This window comes from Coturnix japonica, chromosome 23, assembly GCF_054131305.1.
Source record: "Coturnix japonica strain WE chromosome 23, WE-NBRP24, whole genome shotgun sequence".
Lineage (NCBI taxonomy): Eukaryota > Metazoa > Chordata > Aves > Galliformes > Phasianidae > Coturnix > Coturnix japonica.
The window spans coordinates 1,502,965-1,527,461 of NC_140685.1; the positions used below are offsets into that span (position 1 = coordinate 1,502,965).

Genomic DNA, 24,497 nt, shown 5'->3' on the forward strand with positions numbered 1-24,497 from the left:
GGGCAGCAGGGTGCTCTGTGTGGGAGGTGGCACTGGCAGCACTGGGAGAGGAGGGCAGCAGAGGCTCTGTGAGACGCTGCCAACCTTTCTGAGCAGGCTCTCAAGCCTGGACTCCTTCACTGATCTGGGGCACGTGTGGGCACAGGTTCTGGCAGGCTTTCTCACCAGCACAGGCCCCACGTGCTTTTGGAGTCAACCTCTGGGTGGGCTCCTGGTGTAAGGCAGCAAATGAAAGCCATACCCATCTCAGGCAGCTCCAGATTGCTCAGGGTGCGGCAGACCTACACCTGATAGAGGGGAAGCCCTGGAGGGGTCAGAGAAGCAGTGCGTACCTCCACTCTCAATCAGCACGTCCAGGAGTTCATCCATCTGCTGACTTCGAGTCATCTGCTGCAGTAAACGGCAAAGAGGAGAGTAGAGGGCATTAGGAGGAGAGTCCCTCCAGCCACGCACCAGGTAGGGTGGCTCTGGACCCCACAAGAGATGCAGGGGTCTGGCAGTGGCATTCAGATGAGCACCGGGAGATCAAGGACAAGTGCAGCAGATCCAGACAGTGCTGCAGTAGGTTCCCCCTGCCCTGCAAAGCCAAGCCATCCTCAGCAGCTGCTGCAAACTGCCTCTCCCCACAGCAATGAAAAAAGCAATGCATTTAGCATGGTGTCTGACTGCTCTGTGACAATCATTCAGTAACTTTACATGGAAAGGCTGCCCCTTGTGGAACAAGGCCTGTACTCCCCAGAGACACCATAGAGGGCTGTGGTTCCTGCAGCTGCCTTAACCACAAAAGATCACTCTGCACAGCTCTGGCCCTGTTGAAAGTAAAAATCATGCAATTACCTGCTTTATTGCATCCTCATATGGTGGAGGCTGCTTTCCCTCTGAGAGGGCTGGGCTTGACTTACAAAAACTTGGGGATGGAATAGGAGACTTTTGACCTGCCTGCGTAGTCATCTACGTGGGGGAAATACAGGGAAATTGAATCAATGCACAGGGAAAAAATTCTGCTCCTCAGCATGCAGGACAACCTCTGTCACCCAGCAGAAGCCAGAGCAGCACCAGGAAAACTAAGGGTGTTGTGGGTCGGATCAGATCACAGAACCTGGTTTCTGGGCAGGAAACAGAGAAGGGGAATAACTCCTTGGGTGAGCTCTGAGGACCCCAGCAGGATCCAGAACCATGAGCATGAACTCAACTCACTCAGCTGTAAATGTGCAGAGCAGGAGAGCGGCTGCATCCAGCAAAGCAATGCTCCCCAAGCCACAAGCTGCCTCTCACCTTCTTCTTTTGGGGATCTTCTCTGTCACCACTGGTTTTGGGAGATCTCATGGAGCACAGCCTACAGCCAATTGCCTATGTCCTCTGCATCACTGTCCTCATGACAGGCCACAATCTATTTGGCCACCCTGCAGCCCTGTCACACTCACACAGCACACTGCTCTGTGTGCAAGCTGTGGGACCGTGGCTCAGGAGCTGTCCTGTGTGAATACGGGGTGTTTCACAGTGGGTGCCATGCTGCCCCGGTAGGGTGTTGTGATGAAATCAGTGATCAGTGATCAGTGGCATCTTATGCTGCTTTTGTATGTTGGCAGCATGTGCCCCTCTACAAGCTTTCACGCTCATCCTGAGGGCTGAATGAGGAGTGGAGACACTGAAGGGACCACACTGCTGTGCTAGTGGCCTGAGGGGAACAAGCCCCTGATTGCAGACCCCAGTGGCAAGTCCTGCTCTATTCCTGAGAAAAGGCTTCCCATATGATTGGGAGAATTGCCCTACTTCAGCCCAGTGACCAAAATACACTGCTGTGCTGTTAGCAGCTGCAATGGCTTAGCAAGATGCTGATGAGCCCTGCTGCACTGTGGCCTGGTTCCCCTGGGAGAGTAGGGACCTCCCAGCAGCTAAGGGAGCTGTGCTGGTGGTTCCCCATTGTGGACTGAGCTGTGCCAGGACTCCATGGGGCAGATGGAGCTGTGCCAGGTCTTCCCCAGGTGGAAGGAGCTGAGCCAGGACTCCATGGGGCAGAAGGAGCTGTGCCAGGGTTCCCCTAGAGGCACAGCAAGCTGAGCCAGAGCCTCCCCTGAGTGGAGTGGGAGATGAGCTAGGGCTCCTTTTGGGCAGATGAAGCTGTGCCAAAGCTTCCCCGGGGCAGAAAGCTGTGCCAGGTCCCCTCACTTCAGGGAAGCTGTGCCAGGACTCTCGCAGGGCACAGGGAACTTTGCCAGTGCTCACTTGGGGCAGAGGGAGCTGTGCCAAGGCTCCGTGGGGCAGAGGATCTGTGTTTGGCCCCCCAGGGCAACTGGGTGCGGAGGCAGCAGGGCTCTCTAGGAAATGCCCTGCAAAGGACACTGCAGTACCATCAGCTTCCAGCCCATTCTCCATCTCAGTTATTCTCTACCCCTACGGACAGCCCACCGTGTTCCTGCCGCCCCCTGGGTGCCCATCAAGATGCCAGCACTTCCAACCTGGCAGAAAAGAGCTCAAACAGGGATGTCTGTGTGAATGCCCACAGACGTGTGTGCTCAACACAGAGATGACAGCTGGGGTGCTCCCCACTTACCGATGCTGTGCGAAGGCAACTGCTGGTCTGGGGTGATGCGCTGCGCCCTTCTGCCTGTGAGCCAGGGGACACTGCCAGGAGATAGTGACTGTTGGGAGACGGCGGCAGGCTGATGTGCTGAGGGCTCTTTGCAGCCCCGAGTGGAGAGTGCTGGGGGGAGCACTGTGGGCTCAGGAATGTCGAGGAGGTGATGGTGCTTTGCCCTGCAGGCTCCAAGCAGTGACTATTTACAATGTGAGACAGCTGTGGCACCCCACAGTTACTTAACTTTTCTGAGCTGTTGGCTTGGCCTTTCAAGGCAGTTTGTTTGGATGCAAATGGGCAGCTGGATGCTGCGTTTTCTTGCTTGATGGGGACACCAAAGAAATGCTGGGAGGGCTGTTGTTTCTCCTCAAGGCCATTGCTTCTCTTTCGCTTCTGCAGCTGCATCCTTAGCTCTTCTACCTGCCTCTGCTCTTGTTGCAGCTTCCACGTCAATTCATTGATGACCTTCTGCTTCTCCACCAGCATCTTGTCCTTCTCTGTGTCAATCCCTTCCAGCTCCAGCTGGATGCTCCCTCCATTCATGCTGCTCATCAGGCTTTCCTCAGCACTACCGTGAACTGGAGATGGCTGAAGACCAAATTGTGGAGAAGATATGGGCCCATCGTTGAATGTATCTGGCAGAGAGCCACTCACAGAGAGGTCAGAAGAGGCTGGAGAGATGGGTGGAGTGGAGCTGGTGCTGCCGAAGTGGTAGAAGCCGTTTGACAACATGCCGGTGGAAGACTGGGACTGGTAACTTGACAAGGTGCTTGTTGGAGTGACTGGAAAGGTGACGGTTGTGATCTCACTGAAGTTTGGCACTGCATTGCTGCTGCACTCCTGGAAGGGCCGTAGCCGTTCCATCAGTGCTGTTTTGGTACCTGATACAGGCAGGCCTCTTATTCGGAGCTGCTGCCTCAGTTCTGACACCTAGAAGAAAATTCACCAACAATCATTCCCAATGCTTCCCCTTGAAGGTGAGCACATTAAAAACCTGACATCACAGGTTCCCTGCTCTGGCTCCTCAGGTGCTCAGTCACTGTGCACAGCCCTGATCACCATTGCAGGATGCTAAGCCTTCCTAATAGGAAAACCTTCCTCCTCCTGCTAGAAACTAACTGCTCTCCATGAGCCAGCAGCGGTCCTTGGGCCATGGAGGTAACCCAGGATTCCCCTTCTAGCAGTAAATTTCTACAAGGACCAATTCCTGCTTTACTGTGCTGTACACCTTGGTTTGCTTACAGTGCGGTGGTATATGCTGTTCTATAACACAGCTGGTCCCTGTCAGCACAACCTGCAGCACTACACTGCACACATAAGGGTAGCAATGAACATGCGGGCTATAAAATTCTGCTCCTGTACTGACAAAGTGTTCACTTACTTTCAGATCATCCAGGTTAGATGGCAGAGGGCCTGGCTTGACAGATGAGACACAAGTCTGGCCTGAAAAGGTGGTTTTCACAGGAGAAAGAGGGGTGTTGCTGACAGAAGTTGATGAAGCATTTGAACTTTTGATCATTTGCTCATTAGATTGCCTGAAATAAGAAAGGAGATATGGGGTAACATGGCTGCCCTCTGGGGACTCTGTGCCCATTGCTATGATGTACTATCTCCCTGCTCCCCTGGAGTTCTCCCCTATATGAGACCTGAAGGACTACCAACCCCAAGGAAAACCAGTTTGGGCTGCAAAGATTGCTGGTAACCTACCAGCAGGTCACAGGTTCCGTTCCCCAGCTAGTGCACAAAGTCAGAAAAGCTTTTGGGGATATTGCTATGTTTCCTTTACATGCATTTATCTCCAATAACAATATTATATATTATATATATATATATATATATAACAACAAAATAATTACATGCACTGGAATAAGTAGAAAGGGAAGAAGAAGGTTTGGAGGGAGGTAGTACTAAGCCCTGCTATTGGCACAGTGTCACTCACTTTATCTGGCCTTGGTGCATCCCTGGGTAGTTGAAGTGCTGCTGCTGTTGCTGCTGTTGCTGCTGCTGTTGCTGTTGCTGCTGGCTGAGGATCTGGAGCTGCAGAAAGAGCTGCTGCTGCTGGAGGAGTCTTGCATACGCAGAGTCCATAGGTGGAGGGGACTTCTCTGCCTTCTGGTCTGGAGGGATGTACTGGTGATATTTCAGCTTCTTCACCTTGGGCTTGGTGTCCTTGGGCTTTTTGTGACGGTTCTTGCTATCACTGGATGATTTTGACTGTTAGTCCAAGAAGAAAAGGAATTAGCTGAGAGAAGAGCTCCTGACATTCCTGTGGGAATTGGAAGGCCTGGATAGAGCAAGGGCAGGTCCTGCTGGCACCCAGACAGCCCAGTTCCACAAGCATCTAATCATGCATGTGAGGGACTTCTCCAGGGCAACAACTAATCCCAGCTGTGCTGAAGAACACATGGGATGGGAAAAAGCCTTCCTTGCCTTGCTGGTATTGCCTTATATCTCCAACTTCCAGCCCCAGAGAATGTTTCCAATGCAGGACCTGAGCATTCACCTTCAGCAAGCACCAAAGCTCTACCTTTTATAACCACAAAATGGAGATCCATCTCTCCTCATTATTCCAGGCCTTTAAGACCAAGCCCTCAAACTTCCCAGTCCCACATGGAGTACATGGGTACTTCAGACCTGGTTGCAGCCACCTGCCCTGCAGGTATTACCTCTCCTAGGGAGTGTGGATATGCAGACATTACCTTCACCACAGAGGGCACTGGGAGAGGTGGGCTGTCCTGCCCCACTGCTTGCTTGGGGCTGTTGCACTGGCCGGTCTGGCCTGAGGCAAGTTCCGCTGTGTTGCCTTCAATGCCACGGGGGTGGTCCTGGAAAGGAGAGGTGCAATGTGAGAGGGGATGTGGGGCAGGTGCTGGCCCTTTGGACCCATTCCTCTGCCCAAAGTGCTCCCAGTTCCCCAGGCTACTTCAGGACTAACACAGTCCCTGCAATCTCCTATAGTTCACCTCAGGGCAACCCTGTCCCTCCAGCCCCCACAGTCCTCCCAGCCTGGAGCACATTCCAGCTCATCCCAGTGCCCCTTAGCCCAGCATTCTCATTTCCCCCAGTCCATCCCAGTTCCCTCAAGCCCAGCCTCAGTGCTGCCACCTCACTGCCCTCCCACTCACATTCAGTGCCCCAATCCATCCTCCCAGCCTGACCATACCCCCAGATGTGGGGAAGCACAGCTTCCCAGTGGTGCCACCCACCTGGGTTGGCCCTGAGGGGGCCAAGGGCGGCAGCTCAGAGGACTTGGTGCCTGCTGATGACTCCGTGGAGCCCTGGGAGTCCTCACTCCTGGCCTGCTCTGGGGACAGGCCGTCATTGCTGCTGTCCTCCTCAAAGGCGAATGCATCAGATGGCTTGGAGAAGTTCACCTGCGTGCCTGCCAGGCAAAGAGAAGTGGACATCAGGGATGTGCCTGGCTGCCCTGCCTGCAACAGCAATGGCCATCTGCCTCCTACAGGCCTGTTGGACTGCACAGGAACAGCTTGGCTACCCTATTCTGCCATTGGACTGCAATGGGGAGAGGGGCAGTAAGGTTTCTCAATCAGCCAAGCATCTTGATCACACTTATGAAACTCTGTCCTCAGTGAAGAACTGAGGCTGAAATCCACCTGGAGGGTGACCCTGCCTTTCCTGGCAATAGCCAACAGGATTGCACCTGGCTGCAGCTGGACTGAGACCTCCAGGTCTGGTGTCTGTCCACAAACTTCACCCACATGAAATGCTTCAAGTCTCTGCCATTACTTTTTGACTGCCACAAAGCCTGCCCCAGACATTGCTTCTTCCCTCTGTAAAGCTCCCAGCATGCTGCCTCCTAGTCAGATGGGCAAGAGCTCTTGACCCCAGGCTTTTACTGATAAATGAAGTGCTGGAAATGAAAAGATCTCATTTGAGACTTGGGAGGGCTGCAGGTGGGGGCAAAGAAAGGAGCAGTATGGCCATGCTCATAATCTCCTTGTGCTCACATCTGGCATTTGTCAGGCAGCTTGGCACACTGATAGCAAAGTGACAAATGGGGAAATAGGAAGGGACAAACCTCCACCTGCCTGTGCTGCCGGTCCAGCAATGTGCACCTTCTCACTGACACGCACCTTCCTGCTCTGACCCCCTTTATCTGAAAGATAAAGGTTATCTCTGCTTGCCCCAGCTCATGGTGCCACGGTGGGTGAGGGAGCAGGGAGCCCTGGCTGCTCGTCCCAGGAAGGCTCCTTCAATCACCAGCAGTAGCTGGAGCCCTGTGGAGGATGTGCTGCCTGCTGTGGGCTCCTGTTGGGAAGTGATCCTTGATAGACAGCACTTACTGGTATCCTGTGACAATATGGCTCTGTGTCCTATTTGCCTGTCCCCATCCTGAGTGCTGTGTGTATCACCAGCACCAGCCTTCTCTGCAACCCTGGTGTTGAAAAGGAACTGCTTTGTCTGCTTGGACAACCCAAGAGCATCCTCGTCATGGCATCTCTGGGGCAGACAGGCACAAGGATATGAGATCAATAGTGTGCTGGGGAGGGCCTCTCTCCTCCCTGCCTGGTGTTCTTCCACGTGTCTAGAGACACAGCCTGTCCCCTCTCCTCTACAGCTGCCATCAGACACAGTACCCAAGCTTTACCTTCCCTGAGGAAATGCAAGGCAATGCAGTCTGTTCCCCAGACTGGGTGGAAGCTGCAAGTGTGGGCATCCTTTCCTAGGAATAATCAGTCCAAGCAAAAGGGACTCGGGAATCTGCAAGACTTTCCATAGGCATGTGAGGAGAAAACGTACTGAAGCACAGAGCCCAAGGGACCTACAGGACACAGCAGCAGCCTGGAGCATGACAGGAATGTGCTGCATCCTGCTGTTTGATACTGGGGGCCTGCATGGAGCAGGGAGCGCTGCCCTTATCTATTGCTCTCGCTCAGCCTGGGGCTGGCCATGTTGTTTCATGATCCCATGTCTCTGCTGTAATCTCAGGCAGAATGCTGTTTGCTTGGGGCTGTTTCTAATGTACTGGGTATTGTCCTCTCAAATGTATTGGACAAAGTGATGACAAGGACCTGGTAAAAAAGGGTTCTTATATCACCGCTCAGCTATGTAGGGCACTGGCGGCCTCCTGTCACTGGGACGTTAGGGCTTTCTGTTGGGGTCTGGCACTTTCTGCTCACCCTGCCGGAGGTGATTAGAGGAACACGTCAGCTGAACTTTCCACTGTATAAACAGTTGAGATTCCAAGGTTAAAGGAAAATGATTTTAAACCCTGTCATCTTTCTGGTATTGCAAAAACAAAAGGCTTAACATTCAGAAGTGCCAGTGCTCATCTCTGCTCCTTGTTCAACATTCAGCCCCAAGGCACGAGCACAGCAAACCGCCTCTGACTTCCAAAATCTCTCTGAAGATCCTTCAGGTTAAGCCACCTTTTATAGAAACCTGAGGGCCCTGGTGCAGCTTCAGCCTCTCTTCTGATGGCACCCAAATGGCTTCATGCCTGACCTTATCCCACCCGAAGTGGGATAAAACTGGCTTCCAGGACACGTCTTCCCTGAGCATGTGATTGATAGAAGAGGATTATGAAAGGGAAAATCAAATCATTTAAAGCCAGACTTCTGTTTTCGATAATTTTGTCCTGTAAATTTCTGCAGACAAGGCAGATAGAGAGAAACATCCAAAATCTCCAAGCACCTTTGCCTAGCCTCCAAGCCTCAGCTCCAGTGAATCATGCTCAAACTGCCTTGATTGTTTATAAGAGGAGGGATTTTTTTAATGGTTTTGTATTTTTGCTCTTCTCTCCTTCGATAAGTGGCTGAGGAGATTTTGCTTGAACTCTCCTTAAAAATCCCTCTTTAGACAGAGTCCTGGAACATTTCACCTTCAAAGGCAAGAGCTGTGAAATTCTGCAAATGGTGTGGATCAAGAACCAGACTGCAGAAACCGCCATGCATACACCACGTGTGCTCTGCAGTGGGGAAACGAAGAGCAGGAAGGACTGGAGGGCTGGAGGAGGTCTGTCTAAGCCTGCAGTATTTCACGCTGTATCTGGTTTCTGAGATTAAACCAAAGTCAAAGTACTTCCTGCCTCAGTTCCCATTTTCTGAATTGCTCCTATGGTTCAAACACCCCTCCTGTCCCAGAGCTCTACTGTTGTCCCTGTCTTGCTCTCAGCTCAGAATAGACACTTGTCATGGGATTTTGCCAATGGAAATAATCCCATGAATTTAGGAATGGGGAGCAACAGAGCAAGGAGTTCCTGGAGGCAGAATGGCTCTCAGTGCCCCACTTGAGGCCTGAGGTCCAATCTGTGCACACAGAGATGAGCCCAGACATTAGAAACACGGGCTGCTGGGCTGGCACTGAACAACCTTTCAGGCTTTCCTGCTCCTTTCTCTGCTTTCTGATCTCCCTGTTTTGGCACTGGTGAACTCTGAGTCACCAGTCTCTTTTGTTTCAGCCCATGCACTGGCCTTCCTGCAGCAGCATGGGGGAAATAACTGCAAGGGGTCCTGCCTCCCCCCTCCAGCTAGGATGTGGGTGGTGGAGCTCCTTGTATTTCCCAGCAGACTGGCACCCCTTTCCCTCTGCTCTATTGGACCTTGCATTCCACTAATGTCAGTGGAAAAACAAAGCAGCAGCATCACTGAATCAGGGCTGTGTCACCCCTTGGGGTGTAAGAGGTCAGCAGGACACAAGCAGGAGCAGGTTGGCCTGATGTCTGAATGTGTGAACCCAAGCCCTCTCCCATGTAAGGGAGGAAGGAATGCCCCCTCTCCAGCAGTATCATTTATGTGCTTGAAGTCTTGGATGGGGCAGGGGGGGAAGAAGGGATGTATTCTCCCTGAGAAGACATGTCTGAAAAATGATTCGTGTTTCCATCACAGATACTCTAATATGAAATCTTTCTTTTCATGGACCTGAGTGAGGCTGGGCTGGGCTGGACTGTTTACTGTGAAAATAAAGAAACTGAAGTAATGTGCAGCTGCTACTCCTAATTCCAGGCACTGCTGTACGTCCTTGTAACCTCTCCAGCCCCTGCCCCGTGCCACGCACACGACACAAAATGCACGTTCACTTCCACTACCTTTTATGGCCTCTTTCACAGCTGAGTCGACAGGAATAATATTCTTCTCCACCAGCTCCAAAGGACCCGGCCTGAGAGCAATCTTTTCATTGAGATCATCTGCCAGTCGGGCTCTTTTCAGCTTCATTTGAGTGGACTGAATGGACCCCTCTGCAGCTGAGTCTAAAAGGCCAAATGGAAGGCATCAGTTCAGGACCAGGGCCATCTGTAAGCACACTGCCTGTTGAGAGCATTGCTTCCCCTCAGCACAGCCTTTCTGGACTGCAGACAAGACACTGAGCAGAGCTCAGTGTCCAGCAGGAGCTGCTCTGAGGCTGGAGACAAGATGAGACTCTGGGACATGGGTCCTCCCCTGAGCCTAAGGTCAAGCTTCTCTATGCTCAATTAAAAGCCCTTATTTTCTAACCTAGGCTTGCAAACCTAGCCTGCAGTGAAGCATCCTCCCCAAGGCTCAGGAATGATCTGCAACGGAAACTTCATTAAGCTGTGAGTGACTTGAGAGGCTAAGTGGACTCTGACTCCTGCCTGCCAGCAACCCAGTGCCTCTTGTGGTTTAATACAGATCTGTACTTCTAGGGAACAGCTGGAGAAAAGAACCATTAACAGTGTTTGACAATTGGAGTAAATGCCTTGCGCTAGAAGATAAAAAGCTGAGGCTTCAGGAGTGGAACATTTAGAGGCAGTGTGAGGACACTGTTCCAGGCCTCCAGGGGAAAAACAAGCTGCAGAGAGGAGTGTAATAAAGGCATCTAGATCTGGAAACTACTGCCAGATCAAACCCAGCTGAGAAGCTCCCATTTACTGAGAGGTGACAGAGCAGTGACCAACTGCCACAGCAAATGGTAATTTTCCAAACAAAGATGCTCTGTCTCATAGCATCAGCTTGGGGAGAGAGGGAGCAAGATCCTAAATTAGACTGCATCTATACCCTTGGGGGGCTAAACTAAGAAGGGCTGCACCTAAGCTGTGCTGCCTTCAAAGGTGGACACTGGAGAGACAATGGAAGAGATACTGTGCTCAACACAAGCTGGATACCAGGGAATAATGCCCTGCAGGAGGTCAGGAGAGCTGAGGTAAGGTCATTTTTGGCCTCAGACCAGATTGTGTGGAACCCACACGAGCTTCCTGAGGTGAGCAGTAACAGAAAGTGTGTCTGCAAGACATTCAGATGATGGCACAAAGCCTGGCTGCCCCATTTCAATCACCTCTATGTCCTGTTAGGAACCAGCTGGGCAAATAAGTCCATGGTACTCCAGGACACACGAGCAGAGGCTCCAGCCCAGAAGTGTGTGTGGGGCAGCACAGCCAGCTGCTCTGTGCACAGCTAGGAAGGCTCTGCACCACCCTTGTGTCTGGCCTGCCCTGTCTGCTCAGTGATGGCAGCCACCTCCACATCTTTTCTACTGCCCCCAGCCCCAATTCCAGTCTGCACTTGCTTCAGTTGTTTAACCTAAGGGAAAGACACTTCCACCTGTTAAATGGGTAATAATGTTGACTCATTTAGGGATGGAGAGACATAGGTAAAGGATGACAGTGGCATGAATCTAGCAGACTCCTGGCTTAGACCTCCAGCATGCCAGGAGAAATTTATCTACAGTTTGAGCAGGGAGCATTTACAGTTGCCAAAGATTAATCTGCCTTTCCCTGGGGACTGACCGGGTTCAAGGAGGGAGACTGCACATCCTCCCTGTCTGAAAGGAGCTCCTTATCTCTGGAGATAATGGGGGACACCACAGAGATCTGCTGCCTGTGATGGGATGCAGCAGAGCGCTGCCAGCTCCATGGCTGAAATGAGAAATCAGGCTGGGGAAGGTGAAGATGCACAGACTTACAGCAGCGCTCAACCTTTTCATATGGCAATGCATGGGGTCATTATTTCCATCAGCTTTCATTTAATTTCATTCAGCATCACCATAAGAATTGTGGCAAAAAATATTAAAAAAAAAAAACCATATCCAGTTTTGGGAAGACATGAGAACCACCCGCTACAAGGCTTTTACCACAAGTGCCCAAGGTTTGCACTTCATGGGGATCAGAATCATAGAATCATAGAACAGCCTGGGTTGAAAAGGATCACAAAGATAATCTGGTTTCAACCCCCTGCTGTGTGCAGGGTCACCAACCACCAGACCAGGCTGCCCAGAGCCACATCCAGCCTGGCCTTGAATGCCTGCAGGGATGGGGCATCCACAGCCTCCTTGGGCAACCTGTTCCAGAAGCGCAGGACCTCTGCCCCTCTATAAGATTTTGTAGTTGTTTTCTACCCTACTGTCTCCTAGACCACCACACCTTGGTCCCTGCCAGAGACGGAACAAAGGTTAGAAGGCCTTGGGTCTGCTACTGTCAGGGGAAAAGTGTGCTTCCATCCAAAGGCTGGACCTGGACTGGCTACAACATGTCCCCTTTGACAGTGTCTCTCATGAGCAGCTGGGGCTAAGTAAACAGCGAAGAGAGTCCTGAAAGGAACTCAGGTGGGGCAGGAGAGATACGAAGTATGTGGAAGAATCTCAGGCAGTCTTACCTTGTAAAATGTGCATATTGACCAGGTCTGATCGCTCAGGCCTGCTTCTGATCTTGTGCTTGAGATAATCTTCAGTCTGCAGAACACAAATGCAGAGAGTATTACCTGACCTGAGCATCAATAAGGTACAGAGAGCAGGTGCCCCTGTGCCATCCCATGTTTGTTTTGATTCATTACAGTCAAGGTTGAGTGAGCTCCCAGGTAGCCTTTTTTTTTCACCTGGACACTGGCTGATTCTTGAGCAGAAGTTCTTTAGATGGGGAACAACATGCATAGAGCTGCTGAATGTTCACTATCCTCACAACTAGGCTGTGTCCTTGACAATTATGCTCGGGCTTTTGATCCCTCAAATCTTATGAGAGCACATGGGAAGGATGAGACTTATTTGCTGGGAGGGTTAGATCAGCATCCCATATCATCTTTGAAAGCCGCACTACAGCAGTGCCATGGTGTAGTATTAACAATGGCTTCTGTGGGAAGCCTGGCACTCTGCGATGCATTACAAGGCTGAGCAGGTCATGAGGATACCCAGACACTCACCCAGGTCAGCCACAAGACCTTCCTTCAGCTACATGCTCCGCAGTTCCTCACCCCATCAACCCCATCTGCAGTGTGAGTTTGGGTAAATCCACTTTGCAGATCATGACAGCTGAGACTATGAAGAACTTGGACAATTCCCCATGGCTTTAGGAACAGAAAGGCACACAGAGATGCAAAAACACCTTCCTCTGAGCCAAGGAAGTCAGTATTGGTGGCATTGACCTCAAGTTTACACATGTGTGTCTATCACCTGGTGAAGAAGAGCTAAAGAATAACTGAGATGAATTATCAGCTGTTTGCTAAGTTGAGGTGCTAGGAGAAATAGTACAGAAAAATACACATTTTTAAGAAAGGTTAAACTCTTCAGGGTACATACAAAATTACACCAGCAGCTGGAGAAAATTAGAAAACCTGCAGTAAAAAATATACAGGATCATGGGGAAAAGAGCAGTTCTGTAGCCAGGAGAACACAATGGAAAGGGCTGTCTGTATTCCATACACAGGAAAAGTAACTGGACTTTGCTGAGATGGCTACAGGATATAATGCCTTCTTGGTTGGAGAATGCTCAGAGTTAAATGCTCCCAATGGTTTGAGGTACACAAGGCTGGAGTAACCACAACTATCTCTGGTTCTCCAGGAAGCTGGACCAGGGAGAGCATAATTTACTGCTTTAAAAGAGATGGAGAGAAGAAACCTGGAAATTATGACTCCAATCAGAGAGATACTGGAATAAGTCATCAAACTATCTATATAAAGGGATTCTGAAGATAGCAAGGAGGTGAGTAATGGCCAGGATGGATTCTTCAAGAACAAATGACACCACAGCAAGTAGTTTCCTTTTATGGAGAGATGACAGATTTCTGTTACAGCAATAAACAAAGTATGTCATGTAGTTTGACCCTAAGCATGTTTTGACATTATCTCACACGGCATTCTCATATTCAAACCAGAGAAATTTGATCAGGATAAGACAAGCATAAGAAAGGAGCATAACTGTGGGTCACCAAAGGAATTAGGAATGGTTCCCAGTGTAAACACAAGAATATGTCAAATCACGTTCTGCAGCAATTCTTCCTATTATTCAATATTTTCATTAATGCCTTGGATGATAGAAGACATACTCCTTAACTCTGATTTATTCAAGACTAACGGATTGCAATAGAAAATGATTTGGAGTAATTAAAGAAATCATCTGAAATACATTGGATACAGCTCAATAAGGACAACTGCAAATAACTACAAGCAGGTCACAGTTAGCCACAGCTGAGACAGCTGCATAACCCCTGAAGGAATGAAGATTAATCCACCAGAGACATTTCTGCAGTGCTCAGTGGACCTGAGACAGAAACTGGACGGGCAGGCAGCTTTCTAGGGAATACCACCAGGAATGGCAGGCAGACACAAGGAATAGCAAAGCCCTGCTCTGGGCCCTGAGTCTGAAAGAGATCACAGGAAGGGCATGGAGGATGGCAACAGAAATCATTAATGAGTCAGAAATGGGATCAGTGAGGAGAGGCTGAAGGGAAAGGGGACTGATCAGCTCGAAGATGTGGCTGCTGTAGGGAAACGGGCTGCAAAATAGTTTTAAAACATGCTGCTTTAAAAAGAAATAAATGATTCTGCTCATCCATGCTTGTAGAAGGGTAAGCAATGGGCTCACACTGCAACTGAAAAGCTTGGGCTGGGAAACAGGGAAAACTTGGTAACAGCACAGGTTGGGGCGCACTGCAGTGGGTTGCTGGGGGGTAGATGGGATGGCTGCTGGCTGCTGCACATCTGTCAGGAATGCCCCAGCTGGGGCTGCACTGCTGCAGGGTGGAGGCTGGGTGTAAGCTGAGCCAGACGGCCTCTGTCCTCCAGCCCAGCAATCTACTACAGGACATCGACTTCAAAGCCTGCTGAGCTGGCCTGATGCCAGCCTCGTCCATAGCCAGTGACATGTTTAAACAAATAATAGACATTTTATTTACTGAAGCCTTTGCTGTTTCTTCCCCTTCCCCCATAATTTTTCCCCAGCTTATTTTCACCATCACAATCCCTTGCTTAGACCACCTGCAGGTCCGCCTGCTTTCTGTGCCAGCTTAGAGCTGGATGATCACAGTTGGACTAGATGATCTTGTAGGTCCTTTCCAACCTTGTGATTCTATGATTCTATGCTCGCATTTGGGTGTGGTTACATTCACCCAACACATTTCTTGCTGATGGCTGTCAGATCAGGGCCTCACTTGAGCTAAATCTGAATTACTGTCCTACAGATGTGGCACCATCATGTTGACTCCTGCACTGTCACCACACAAACCTGACCTTCTGCTGTGATTCAGTTCCATCTGACCTTTGCTTTTTATGAGCTGTATTTGTGTCACTGGGGTGCAAACAGTGGAGAAAGACCTCAGATGTGTTTTTGGTTTTAGCATCAGTTGGAGCAGAAGAGCTTTCAAAACACATGAAAGCCATTAATGTTATCTGCTTTCTGTTTGCAGAACATCAGTTTGGAGGAATATCAGCCAAACAACAAATGCTATTGAACGATTATCTGGAAACAGCTGCTGCTCCTTTCCTGTCAGGGCTATAAGCAGGGCATCCTTGCAAAGGAATATATTCTTGTTATAGGCTGTGTTCGTTTGTGTGTTTGTTAGTGTGTTTGTTAGCATGCTCTACAAATGCATGTAGTTTGGGATAGATGAGACCATCCTTCCCTTTCCCCCAGGCAACCAGCCAGTGAAAGCCTTTGAAGAGCAAGACAAAGAGACACAAATGTATACGAAACTGTAAAATATATGACACTTCAGGGATACTTTGGATTGCTTGAAATTTCATAAGCATGCTAATTTTTCAGAGTCACATTGTGTTCCTTATGCTAGCCATTTATTACTGCTGGAGTCTCAGGGCAAGTGATTTGGAGTGTGTTTAAATTCAGGAGAGCGCTTCTCCATATTTCACAGCCATACCTTCCTGCAAAGGTCCTTTACCATGTGACTGTAGGCACATTTTGCAGACTAACAGAAGCAGCTCTTGTGCTCAAGAGAAACCTGTGTGACTGTTCCCTTTGCCATGCTGTGTGTGGACAGCCCTCCAGCTTGCCCAGGACTGCATGCTGGGCACTATAGAAAGGGTTTGGAAGACTAGTGTGATTTTCCAAAATGTGACCACATCACAGAGTTTCAGTGTGTTCAATGGCTGCTTATCTTGTCTCTGCCTTCAGCAACATTCTGGGAAGCCTGAATGCAGACAGGTAATAGGGTCAGTGGGAGCCTGGCTCACTCATCCCCTGGGATACTGCGGTGGACCAGCAGTGCTGCTGAGCTCAAAGCCCAGCTCCTCTCTGATGGCAAGTATGAGTCTCCTGGAAACTTGTTTGAGGTGACATCTGCATTCCTCCTGCACACCTGCTGAATACTTAGCCTCTCATCTGCCCTGTTTGATGCTGACTGTTCTCTACGCTCCGACTTGTGAAAGAGTGGAGAGCAGCCAGCACAGCATGAAGAGGGCCACGGATATGGCCCTGAAAGGAAAACAGGCTTGAGGTAGTTGTAGGTTTACTGGAAGGCTGAACCCTGCCTTAGGCTCTTACAAAACCCAGGGATTGTTTTAAAACCCCCAAGCTTAGGGGACAGATGCCCCCTCTTCAATTTTAAACCTCCTGCCTGGAGAAGGATGCTCCTGAACACAAGACCCCACTGTGTCTGAAGCAGGGGAGATGCCCTGACCCCTGTCTGTGGCCACAGGGTGCAGGAAGCCAGATGAGGGCAGGGTGGTGGAAGGTGCTTTCAAACTCCACAAATCATGCAAAGCGAGCCCATGTATTCACTCACTGGGATGGCGGTAGGAATTACCTTGGCTCGCTCCAGACTTTTTCGTTGTTCATGGAATGCGGATGGGCTTTTCAGTGCTGCAACAGGAAAGAGAGAGGAGCAGTCAGCACAGGAGTGGAAGCAAGCAGCCACCAGGATATTCAGCAACAGCATTTTAATGAGTGCTATAAAAATAGCAACACAAACTAGCTGCTCTCTTTATTGCGCTAACTAAAAATAACTCAGGAAGGCTCTGGGAAATCCCGTGTTCTCCGCCAGGCCACAGCAAGAGAGCAGGGGGACGGGGAGCACAGGGAGTGAAGGAGGGACATGGGCAGGGAGATGTGCAGGCTTTGGAATGTGCTGCTTAGGGGGATGTGCTGGAGAGCAGGTGCTGCTCTTCCTGCAGCTCTTCCTGCAGGTTATGGTGGCACTGGGGGGCACCACAACCCTGGTAAACTGATCTAGGAAGAGCATCAGGCTGAGGGGACCTCACCTGCAAGTAACACCTGTAGGTGACCGAGGCCAGCAGGAAAAAGGAAAAGACCTGCCTGGCCTCTTGGGGCCATGGGGTTACAGCCTCCAGCAAGGCTGCTGCAATCAGGACCCAGGAGCTGCATTCTTTTTGTCCCTCTTCCATCATTGACTACCTCTCTGTCCCCTGTTGGCTCTTTCTCTCTGGGTGCTGTTCTACCCTCTGCCCAGAAGCACTGGTGTGACCCTAGTGCTTCCCTGGGCAGCTGTCCAGACAGATCTCAGCATCTCCTGGCACTAAGGAGGATTAACCCAGAGAGGGTCCCAAAGGAAGGCAAATGATCCCTGGTCTTGGACCAGCGAGAGCAGTCTGTGCTGAGTCACGGAGGACCTTTCACACTTCCTTGTTTAGCCTGATTCTGTAGAAACTGAAGAGAAATTTGTGTGGTGAAGGGGTTATAGAAATTCTTTTCTGTCTTTGTAAGCAAGTGAAATGTACTGCTCCTATTGGGACGGGGAAGATGCCATGACCCACAAAGACACCCTGCTACAACTCTTTGTTTGGCAACACTGCATTCCCTTTCCATCTTGTGAGTGGGATACAATGAGGACAGAAGTTATTTTCACACAGGACATAATGTCCTGCATCAGTCTAGAGAAGGGTGATGAAAATAATGAGGGAAGCTGGAAAATGATGGGAGGCCTGAATTGGCTTTTGGTAGGCAACACCCCTAACCTCCAGGGAATCAAAGGAAAACACAGGGCACATTCCTGCTTCTCATGTTTGGAAAGCAACATACAGACAAGCCAGCATTACTGCGCCATGCTCTAGTGAGCAGCCATGAGGACTGGTGACAGCTAGTTTAACCAGAAGCAAAATAAAATGGTGCATACAAGAAAATGAAGGTAGCGAGAGAAATGACTTTTACAGCCCTGTTCACTCTGAAGTCCTGACACTGGGAGCCTGCTATGGGTGCTGACCAGTCAAATACCATGCTATTCATGAGGAAAATGTTGCAGAATTAAGTCATTTACCAAGACTTTGGAGGAATTATGTTGATGCTGCAGCTTGTATTAGTCTGCAAAACAAATGAAGACATTGCTAACACGGGTTATTCAGACACCTTGTCAGGCAATGACCTGGCTGCTTGAAATGGCTGAGGTCTGGAGGCAACAGGGCAGAGCAGCTGTGCTTGGTGTTGATAATCGTAGGAGTATTGACTTTGAGGCTCAAGTCAGAGGATGAGGTGGTGGCTGCATACAGCAGAAGGGTTCTTACTTCAAGCACAGCCATTTCTGCATCCCATTGCATTGGGGAGAACTTTTCCTTGATGCTGCAAACTGCCACCCCTTACCTTTGGGCAGATCTGGTAAAGGTCTGGGGCAGCCCCTGTTTTGGGATGCAGGAAGGTTTCATCCCACTTGTCCCTGCAGCCCTCCCTTCTTCATGAGGATGCTCTTGAATTAAAAGATTTTGCCTGGGCTGTTCCAATTTCACTAAGAGAATAAAATGGCATGAGTTCAATAATACAGCACTGCATGAGCTAAGAACTTCCCACTCAGTGAGCCTGAAGAACAGGGCATGTTCTGCTCTCACCTGCACACATACATGCATCAGGAGTGTGGTTTTGTCTCAGTAAATGTAGATTTTCCCTTGCTTTCAGGTGCTCACCCCCCAGTCACAGGACTGAAGGGACCCAGAGGCTGTCTATGCTTACCAGTCATTATTTGTAGAGTCTTTTCAGTTAAAGTTGATTGTTTTGTCTGCCAGTTGTTTAATGTTCAACCTGAACACTTCTATCAGCATTCAGTTTTGAGTCTGGACCAGAAGAGCAGCACTGCTGCCTTTTCCCCTGAGCAGCCTCCTTGTGGCAGTTTCCTGCCTTCTCCAGTGATGGGACCACCTGAAAGCTTCACATTTCTTAGACCATCATCCAAAGAGTCTGAATAGAGATGAGGTACTGATGGCATTAATCTTGCCCAATCAAATCAAACACAGAATGGGCTTTGGTTAGGTAAGGATGCTCATCTAGCTGCATTTTGCTCATGTACCACCATTAATTCAGCCTGAGTTGCTCTCTTCAGTACCAAAAATCAGACAGCTTCCTCAGTTCCTCTGAAGTTTCACTCTTCCTGTGCTTGTAATCCACACTGTTGAACAGCCTAGCAGGTTCTATGGATGCTCATCATCAAGGGTTTTGGCCAGCCCTCAAGGCTTTTATCCAATGCTAATCTGTTAGTCTGACTATTCTTCTCTTTTTGTGGTTTCTATATAAAATGAATCATTTAAAAAACAAGGTTTCTTAGTCCTGTGACTCCATCAGCTGAAAATGGGACTTTTTTTTTTTTTTTTTTTGTATAAAACCTGACCTGCAACATGGAATCAAGCACATATTCCCAGCTTGGTACCAAACCTGACTCAACACGGAGACCAGCAATGACCCTCCGTTCTCCTTCCAGAAGAGCTATTCCCAGCCACAGTGATTCACAACCACCTGCGTTCATTTTTTGGCTACATGCAACGCATAGGAACCGATATCCCATCCTGGTGCATCTCTTACAGCCCATCTCATCTGCAGGTCTTCAGAGCTGACAGGACATGGGAAGTTTAAACGAAGACTTGTTTTTTCATAAGGACTGACTGCACATACCCAGACCACAGGGCAGTGGGCTGGGACTCCCACTTGTTCAACACCAGTACCCTACACTTCCTCCTGATGTTAAATTCAGCAGTTGGATTCTACATGTCTGTTTTCACAGTGGCAAAAGTGCCTCTTCTTTTAATATTTTTAGTGACTGAGCTGTGCTCGTGCTTCCCAAAATGGCCTCCTTGGACAGAAACCAGGCTGTAAAATGTCAGCCTAGAAGCCGGAAGGGTAAAGAAGCTGTAAGGAACTGCCCCACGTGCTCAGCCCTGCGGGGCAGCAGCAGGTATGACAACTGCCGTGCTGGCAATGCAGCTGCATACATGTGCAGGGGGTAACCTGCACACTATCTGAGTGTGACCACTTGTGCAGAACGAAAGTAGCAGGTTTCGAGGTGCTGGACTTTGGCCACTGACTGTATTGCCAGTGCGTGAAGTTTTATCACAAATTCCACCATGTTTTGCTCAAATCTTCAACTCCTGGAGTCCCACAGTTAAAATGGTTGCCCATTGATGGTACGCAGCACAGAATCTGCGCTTACAGAAATAAACAGCGGAAAAATGAGAAGAGCTTTAATTTATAATTCCTAAAACCTTGACAGTTGTGATTTTTATCATCTTGCTCAAGCTTTTTTTAATGCTTGATGCTGGCAGCAGTGTAGTAAGAAGGCATCTGTTGCCATCTCCATTAACACTAGCTTTTAGGAAGGTAGCTGCATGAGAGAGGGGCAGCAGAGGGAAGAGCAGGGTGCAGCAGGCAGCACTAGAGCCACGTTCCTGGAGAGCTCTTGTTCTGCTGGTTAAATAAAAGCTGCATCACAGTCTTTGAGGTTACCCAGAAGAGATAAACATGGCATATCTGCCATCTTTGCAGAGACCCCCATGGGGCCCATGATGAGATGGAAAGCTACCAGGACTGCCCTTCACCTGGACCCCAGATCATCATGGATTCATGCACGTGGAGCCTGAGCACCAACTTCAGTGCTGCTATGAATTTCATGATGGTTTCTACAGATGGTACAGGTTTCTGCTGGTGCAGAAGGGAATCATTTCATTCACACACATTTTGAATTCAAGCATCCCCCTCCATCTTTTCCCTGTTCTGTGGGTCTGATGCTGCCTCAGAAGCTCCTGACTTTTGCAGGAGGATTGAGATGCTCTGCCCTTGCCTTAAAAAAGTGTTTTGCTTTGCTGCAGTGACCTCTGGGACAGGGCTCCATGCAGCTCTGTTTTTGGATGGTGTAAGCTAAGCAGCAAACCTAAATTCAGTTTGAATAGCAGCACTCCATCTCGCATAGCAAATGCTGAGCACCACTGTACAGCACCAGGGAGCACAGTATTGCTACAGGGCTGGAAGCAAAGCCCAGCTCAGCAGCAATCTGCTCAGAGCACAGGGGACCTGAGCAGGCAGCTGATGCTACACAGCATCCCAAGCAGTGCCCAGGAGGAACACTGACCCTCTTATCCACGAGTGGGTGAAAAAGGCAGAAAACGGTACTCACGTGGCATGATGCCTTGGTCTGCCAGCTGCTCACGGGTTCTTCTCTGCTGAAGCCGTAGCTGCAAAACTGTGAGAGACAGAAGTGTCAGGAAGAGTCGCAGGATTTTCCTGAGGTACCAATACATCTGTCAGGGATGATGTGCCAGGGGTTTGTGTGACACTGACATCTGGCACTGATCCCTGCTGCTGTGGGGCCAGACTTGGTGCAGCCAAGAAGCAATGCCAGGGAGGGGCTGCACAGTCTGCACCAGCTCAGCCCTTACTTTACACACAGATGGTAGGGATAGAACTGGACTTGGTGCAAGCAGTGCCTCCGACACTGATGATCTCGGCTCAGAGAGAGTCTGTGTGTGTGCAGGGGGTGCTGGCAGGGAGGAAGATGGGGTTTGAAAAGTCCATCACTACTTCCTCTGTGTTATGGTGTGAGTGACTGTGACTGAGTGCATGAGATTTGGCATGGAAGCCAGATCAGCTCCCATCACTACTCAAAACTGTTAAACTTCTGCTTAATGCAGAAATTCGTAACGCTTAGAAGTGGAAGATGCCATTTCTGCAGTTTGTGACCATGGTACGCCATGAGTGTAAGATAAATCTGGAATGCCTGCTAAGAGCAGAAAGGACAGAGCTGAGAGCAGGGAAAAGAGCACCTGTAACTAATATTGCACCGCAGCTGCCACCAGTAGGAACAGGATGGGAGCATTAAGCCAGCAGATTATGGCCTCTAGGAGGTTTTAAGTCTATAGATACTGCATGTTCTTCAGCATTATAATAAGCCACTTTTCCAGGACTCTTAACTACCCTTGGGCTGAATTCTTGCTACCAGAAGCTTTGATCCAAGTGTCACTGGATCTGCTATGTAGGGCTTTTCTTTCACAGCCTAAGGACCTGCCCTGATATCTTTACAACCAGGAGACTCTTTCCTATCCAAGCAGTGTGGGATGAGTAGAGCTTTCCAGCTCTATATGAACCTACAACTGTTCCAAGCAACTTTTTTGACAGATGGGAATGAACCACTGACTGAGGTCACTAAAAGGCTTAGAGGCACAACCTCAGCTGTGAGCAACCTGCAGAGATCTGCCAACAGCTCATGTTTACAGCACAGCTCCCCTGGGCTGGGGATGGAGCTGAATACAGATCTCCTCCAGAGCAGGCCCCAGAGCACAAGGCTTTCTGAAATGCCATGGCAAGTCACTTTTGCATGTCCCCTATACAAACCATGTCTCACAGTCAGAGCAAGTGCTTAGTGAAGGCCTCACAAGAGATGATCTGCCAAATTCCAGCACTTTTTAGGACTCTTGCTATGAGGGAGAAGTGCGGCCTTTCGTACCTGGTAAAGGCTGCACATATGCAGTTCTCCTTACACCAGAGTGAAGATGATGGTTAGAAGATGCTGGCAAACCATGCTGCTGGGGAAGTCTGAACCCTTCCATTGCCCTGTGGTACACACCCAGACAGTGCTAGCTGTGCCTATGGACACCAATTCAGATCCCTTCTCTGCAGTTATCTACATCAGACACAGTTATCTGCAACACCTTTGAAGAATTCAGGGACTTTGTAACCAAATTAGGCAGTCCATGCTTTCAGAATGCCCCAGTTCAAGTAATGAAGCAGTGATTTCAGCCTCTGAATGTTCATTCAGACCTGGATCCCCACAGTCGGATGCACACCTTCACTCCTTAATACTATCTCCAAATCCTGTTGCAAATCACCTGAAGGAGCATAGTCATGGCCAGTGTCAGACAAGGTAGTAACACTGAACATCTCTGCAGGAAGAGGAAAAGCAGCCACTACCTCCAGCAGCCTCCAATTGAGAACTGTAGATTGTGCTTTTAGCCTTCATATTTCTCTTGCTTAGATAATTCTTGATAATGCTTAGAAACCAGACTGGAAGAGCCTCTGGAACCATCCTGCCAACCTCCCCTTAGCTGCTTCTTCAAGAGGATGTGAAATACACAGAAGCTGTGTTTGACCCCAGCCACATTCCAGTGCTCTTCCTTTGCTATGTGTCTCAAGGCATGAGCTCTGAATGCAGCCTGTGACTCACTTTGAGGTTGCTGTCACCTTCCAGACAAGGGAATGATTTTTTACTTTGAATATTCATATTGTTTAAGATTTCTTTCAGCAATCCTGCTTGCTCCTATGGCACCCCATGATGAGAAATCTCTTCCTACACAGTGCAAGGCAAGTCAGAACGATACTAGTTCTTTCACTCATGATGACTTTGTGTTAGAAATATCCTTCTCTTCTGTCCTAGATCAAAGTCCCACTTAGTGACACAGCTTCTAGAAAGCATCCTCAGCAGTGGGTTTATGTCATTGGTGCTGAGAAGCTCTGTGGGTATCAGTCACGGCTGGCTCTGCTGACCCTGCTTCGATGACTGCCTATGACTCGCTAGCAATAGTCATCCTCCTCCCTAGCAGATGACCTCAGAGCTTTAGGAAGCAAAAAGTACAGGTTGGACCTTTCCTGAACTAGAGATGCACTGCAGAAGCCATGTTCAAATAAATTACCCTTCCCAGGAGCAGGCAGACCTGGCTTCAGCCTGCAGTGACCACCCACATCTGTGGCCTGAGCCTGCAGCTGCTGGGGCCTTCCTGCCCATAACTCAGTGATCCCCCCAAGCCTTGGCACGGGATTCATCTCACTGCATAGCTATGGAGGTTAATGTATGTTAGCTCAGCAGCTGGTCAGGATGGAATGAGCCAGGAACCTCATCACCTGCATCAGAATATCCCTCATGCCAAAGCATGTGGAGCACCCTGGCAGGAAGCACACAGAGGCCTTTGTAGTGGGCTCAGAGCTCATGCAGAAGAAGACACAGCTGGCTCTTGCCAAAACACAACCAGCAGTAGGCAAGGGGTACATAAGTCCCTTCCCACCAACACTCCTGTGGCTGTCAGAGCTGGTTCCTTGCAAATCCTGAGGCTGCACAAGGCTTGCTCAGGGCTCAGTCCTCTGGGGATGCCGCCCTCCCCTCCAGGAACCTTAAGTTTCTGTACTACCTGGGAGGCCAAACATCACCACAATGAAATTTCAGCATCTCAAAACCCATATCCAGGCCCACAAGTGCCTTGGAAGAGTTTTAGGAACACATCTGTGTAGCAAGGAGCACAGATCCACCCCTATCAGGTGTCATCAGAAGGAAAACAGGTGACCACTAAAGAACAACCAGCTGTGAGGGCTGTGTTCATCACAACACGCAGCCCAACCCCTGCCTGCTCCTGAGAACACGCTGTCACCAGTCTTCCTTGGAACAATCCCTTCTGCGTCCCTGTGAGCAGCCTGTACGTCTTCCTTGAGCACAGTGAGGCATGGCTCAATCTCTGCTGTAACACATGCCTAACTGACAGAGAAACAAACATTTGACAGTTAAAACAGCAAGGTACAAGATGCTGGAAT

The 24,497-nt window shown here is 49.6% G+C and overlaps 1 protein-coding gene across 38 annotated transcripts in view; it reads right to left on the minus strand.

The window, feature by feature from the left end:
- MYOCD (myocardin) overlaps window positions 1-24,497 on the minus strand; it is a 196,618-nt gene that overhangs the window by 2,835 nt on the left and 169,286 nt on the right. For 6 of the 38 annotated variants that reach the window (XM_015880041.3, XM_085522681.1, XM_015880043.3 and 3 more), the window contains 11 exons: window positions 21,100-21,165; window positions 16,522-16,577; window positions 12,148-12,223; window positions 9,627-9,788; window positions 5,785-5,960; window positions 5,278-5,403; window positions 4,518-4,792; window positions 3,960-4,113; window positions 2,555-3,508; window positions 838-951; window positions 333-390 (listed from right to left, as the gene is read on the minus strand). In XM_015880041.3, the coding sequence (XP_015735527.1) occupies window positions 333-390; window positions 838-951; window positions 2,555-3,508; window positions 3,960-4,113; window positions 4,518-4,792; window positions 5,278-5,403; window positions 5,785-5,960; window positions 9,627-9,788; window positions 12,148-12,223; window positions 16,522-16,577; window positions 21,100-21,165 (2,217 nt within the window). Of the gene's footprint in view, window positions 1-332; window positions 391-837; window positions 952-2,554; window positions 3,509-3,959; window positions 4,114-4,517; window positions 4,793-5,277; window positions 5,404-5,784; window positions 5,961-9,626; window positions 9,789-12,147; window positions 12,224-16,521; window positions 16,578-17,988; window positions 18,033-21,099; window positions 21,166-24,497 lie in introns of those variants that run through there. The other 32 variants (XM_085522687.1, XM_085522688.1, XM_085522699.1 and 29 more) reach the window with 13 other exon arrangements.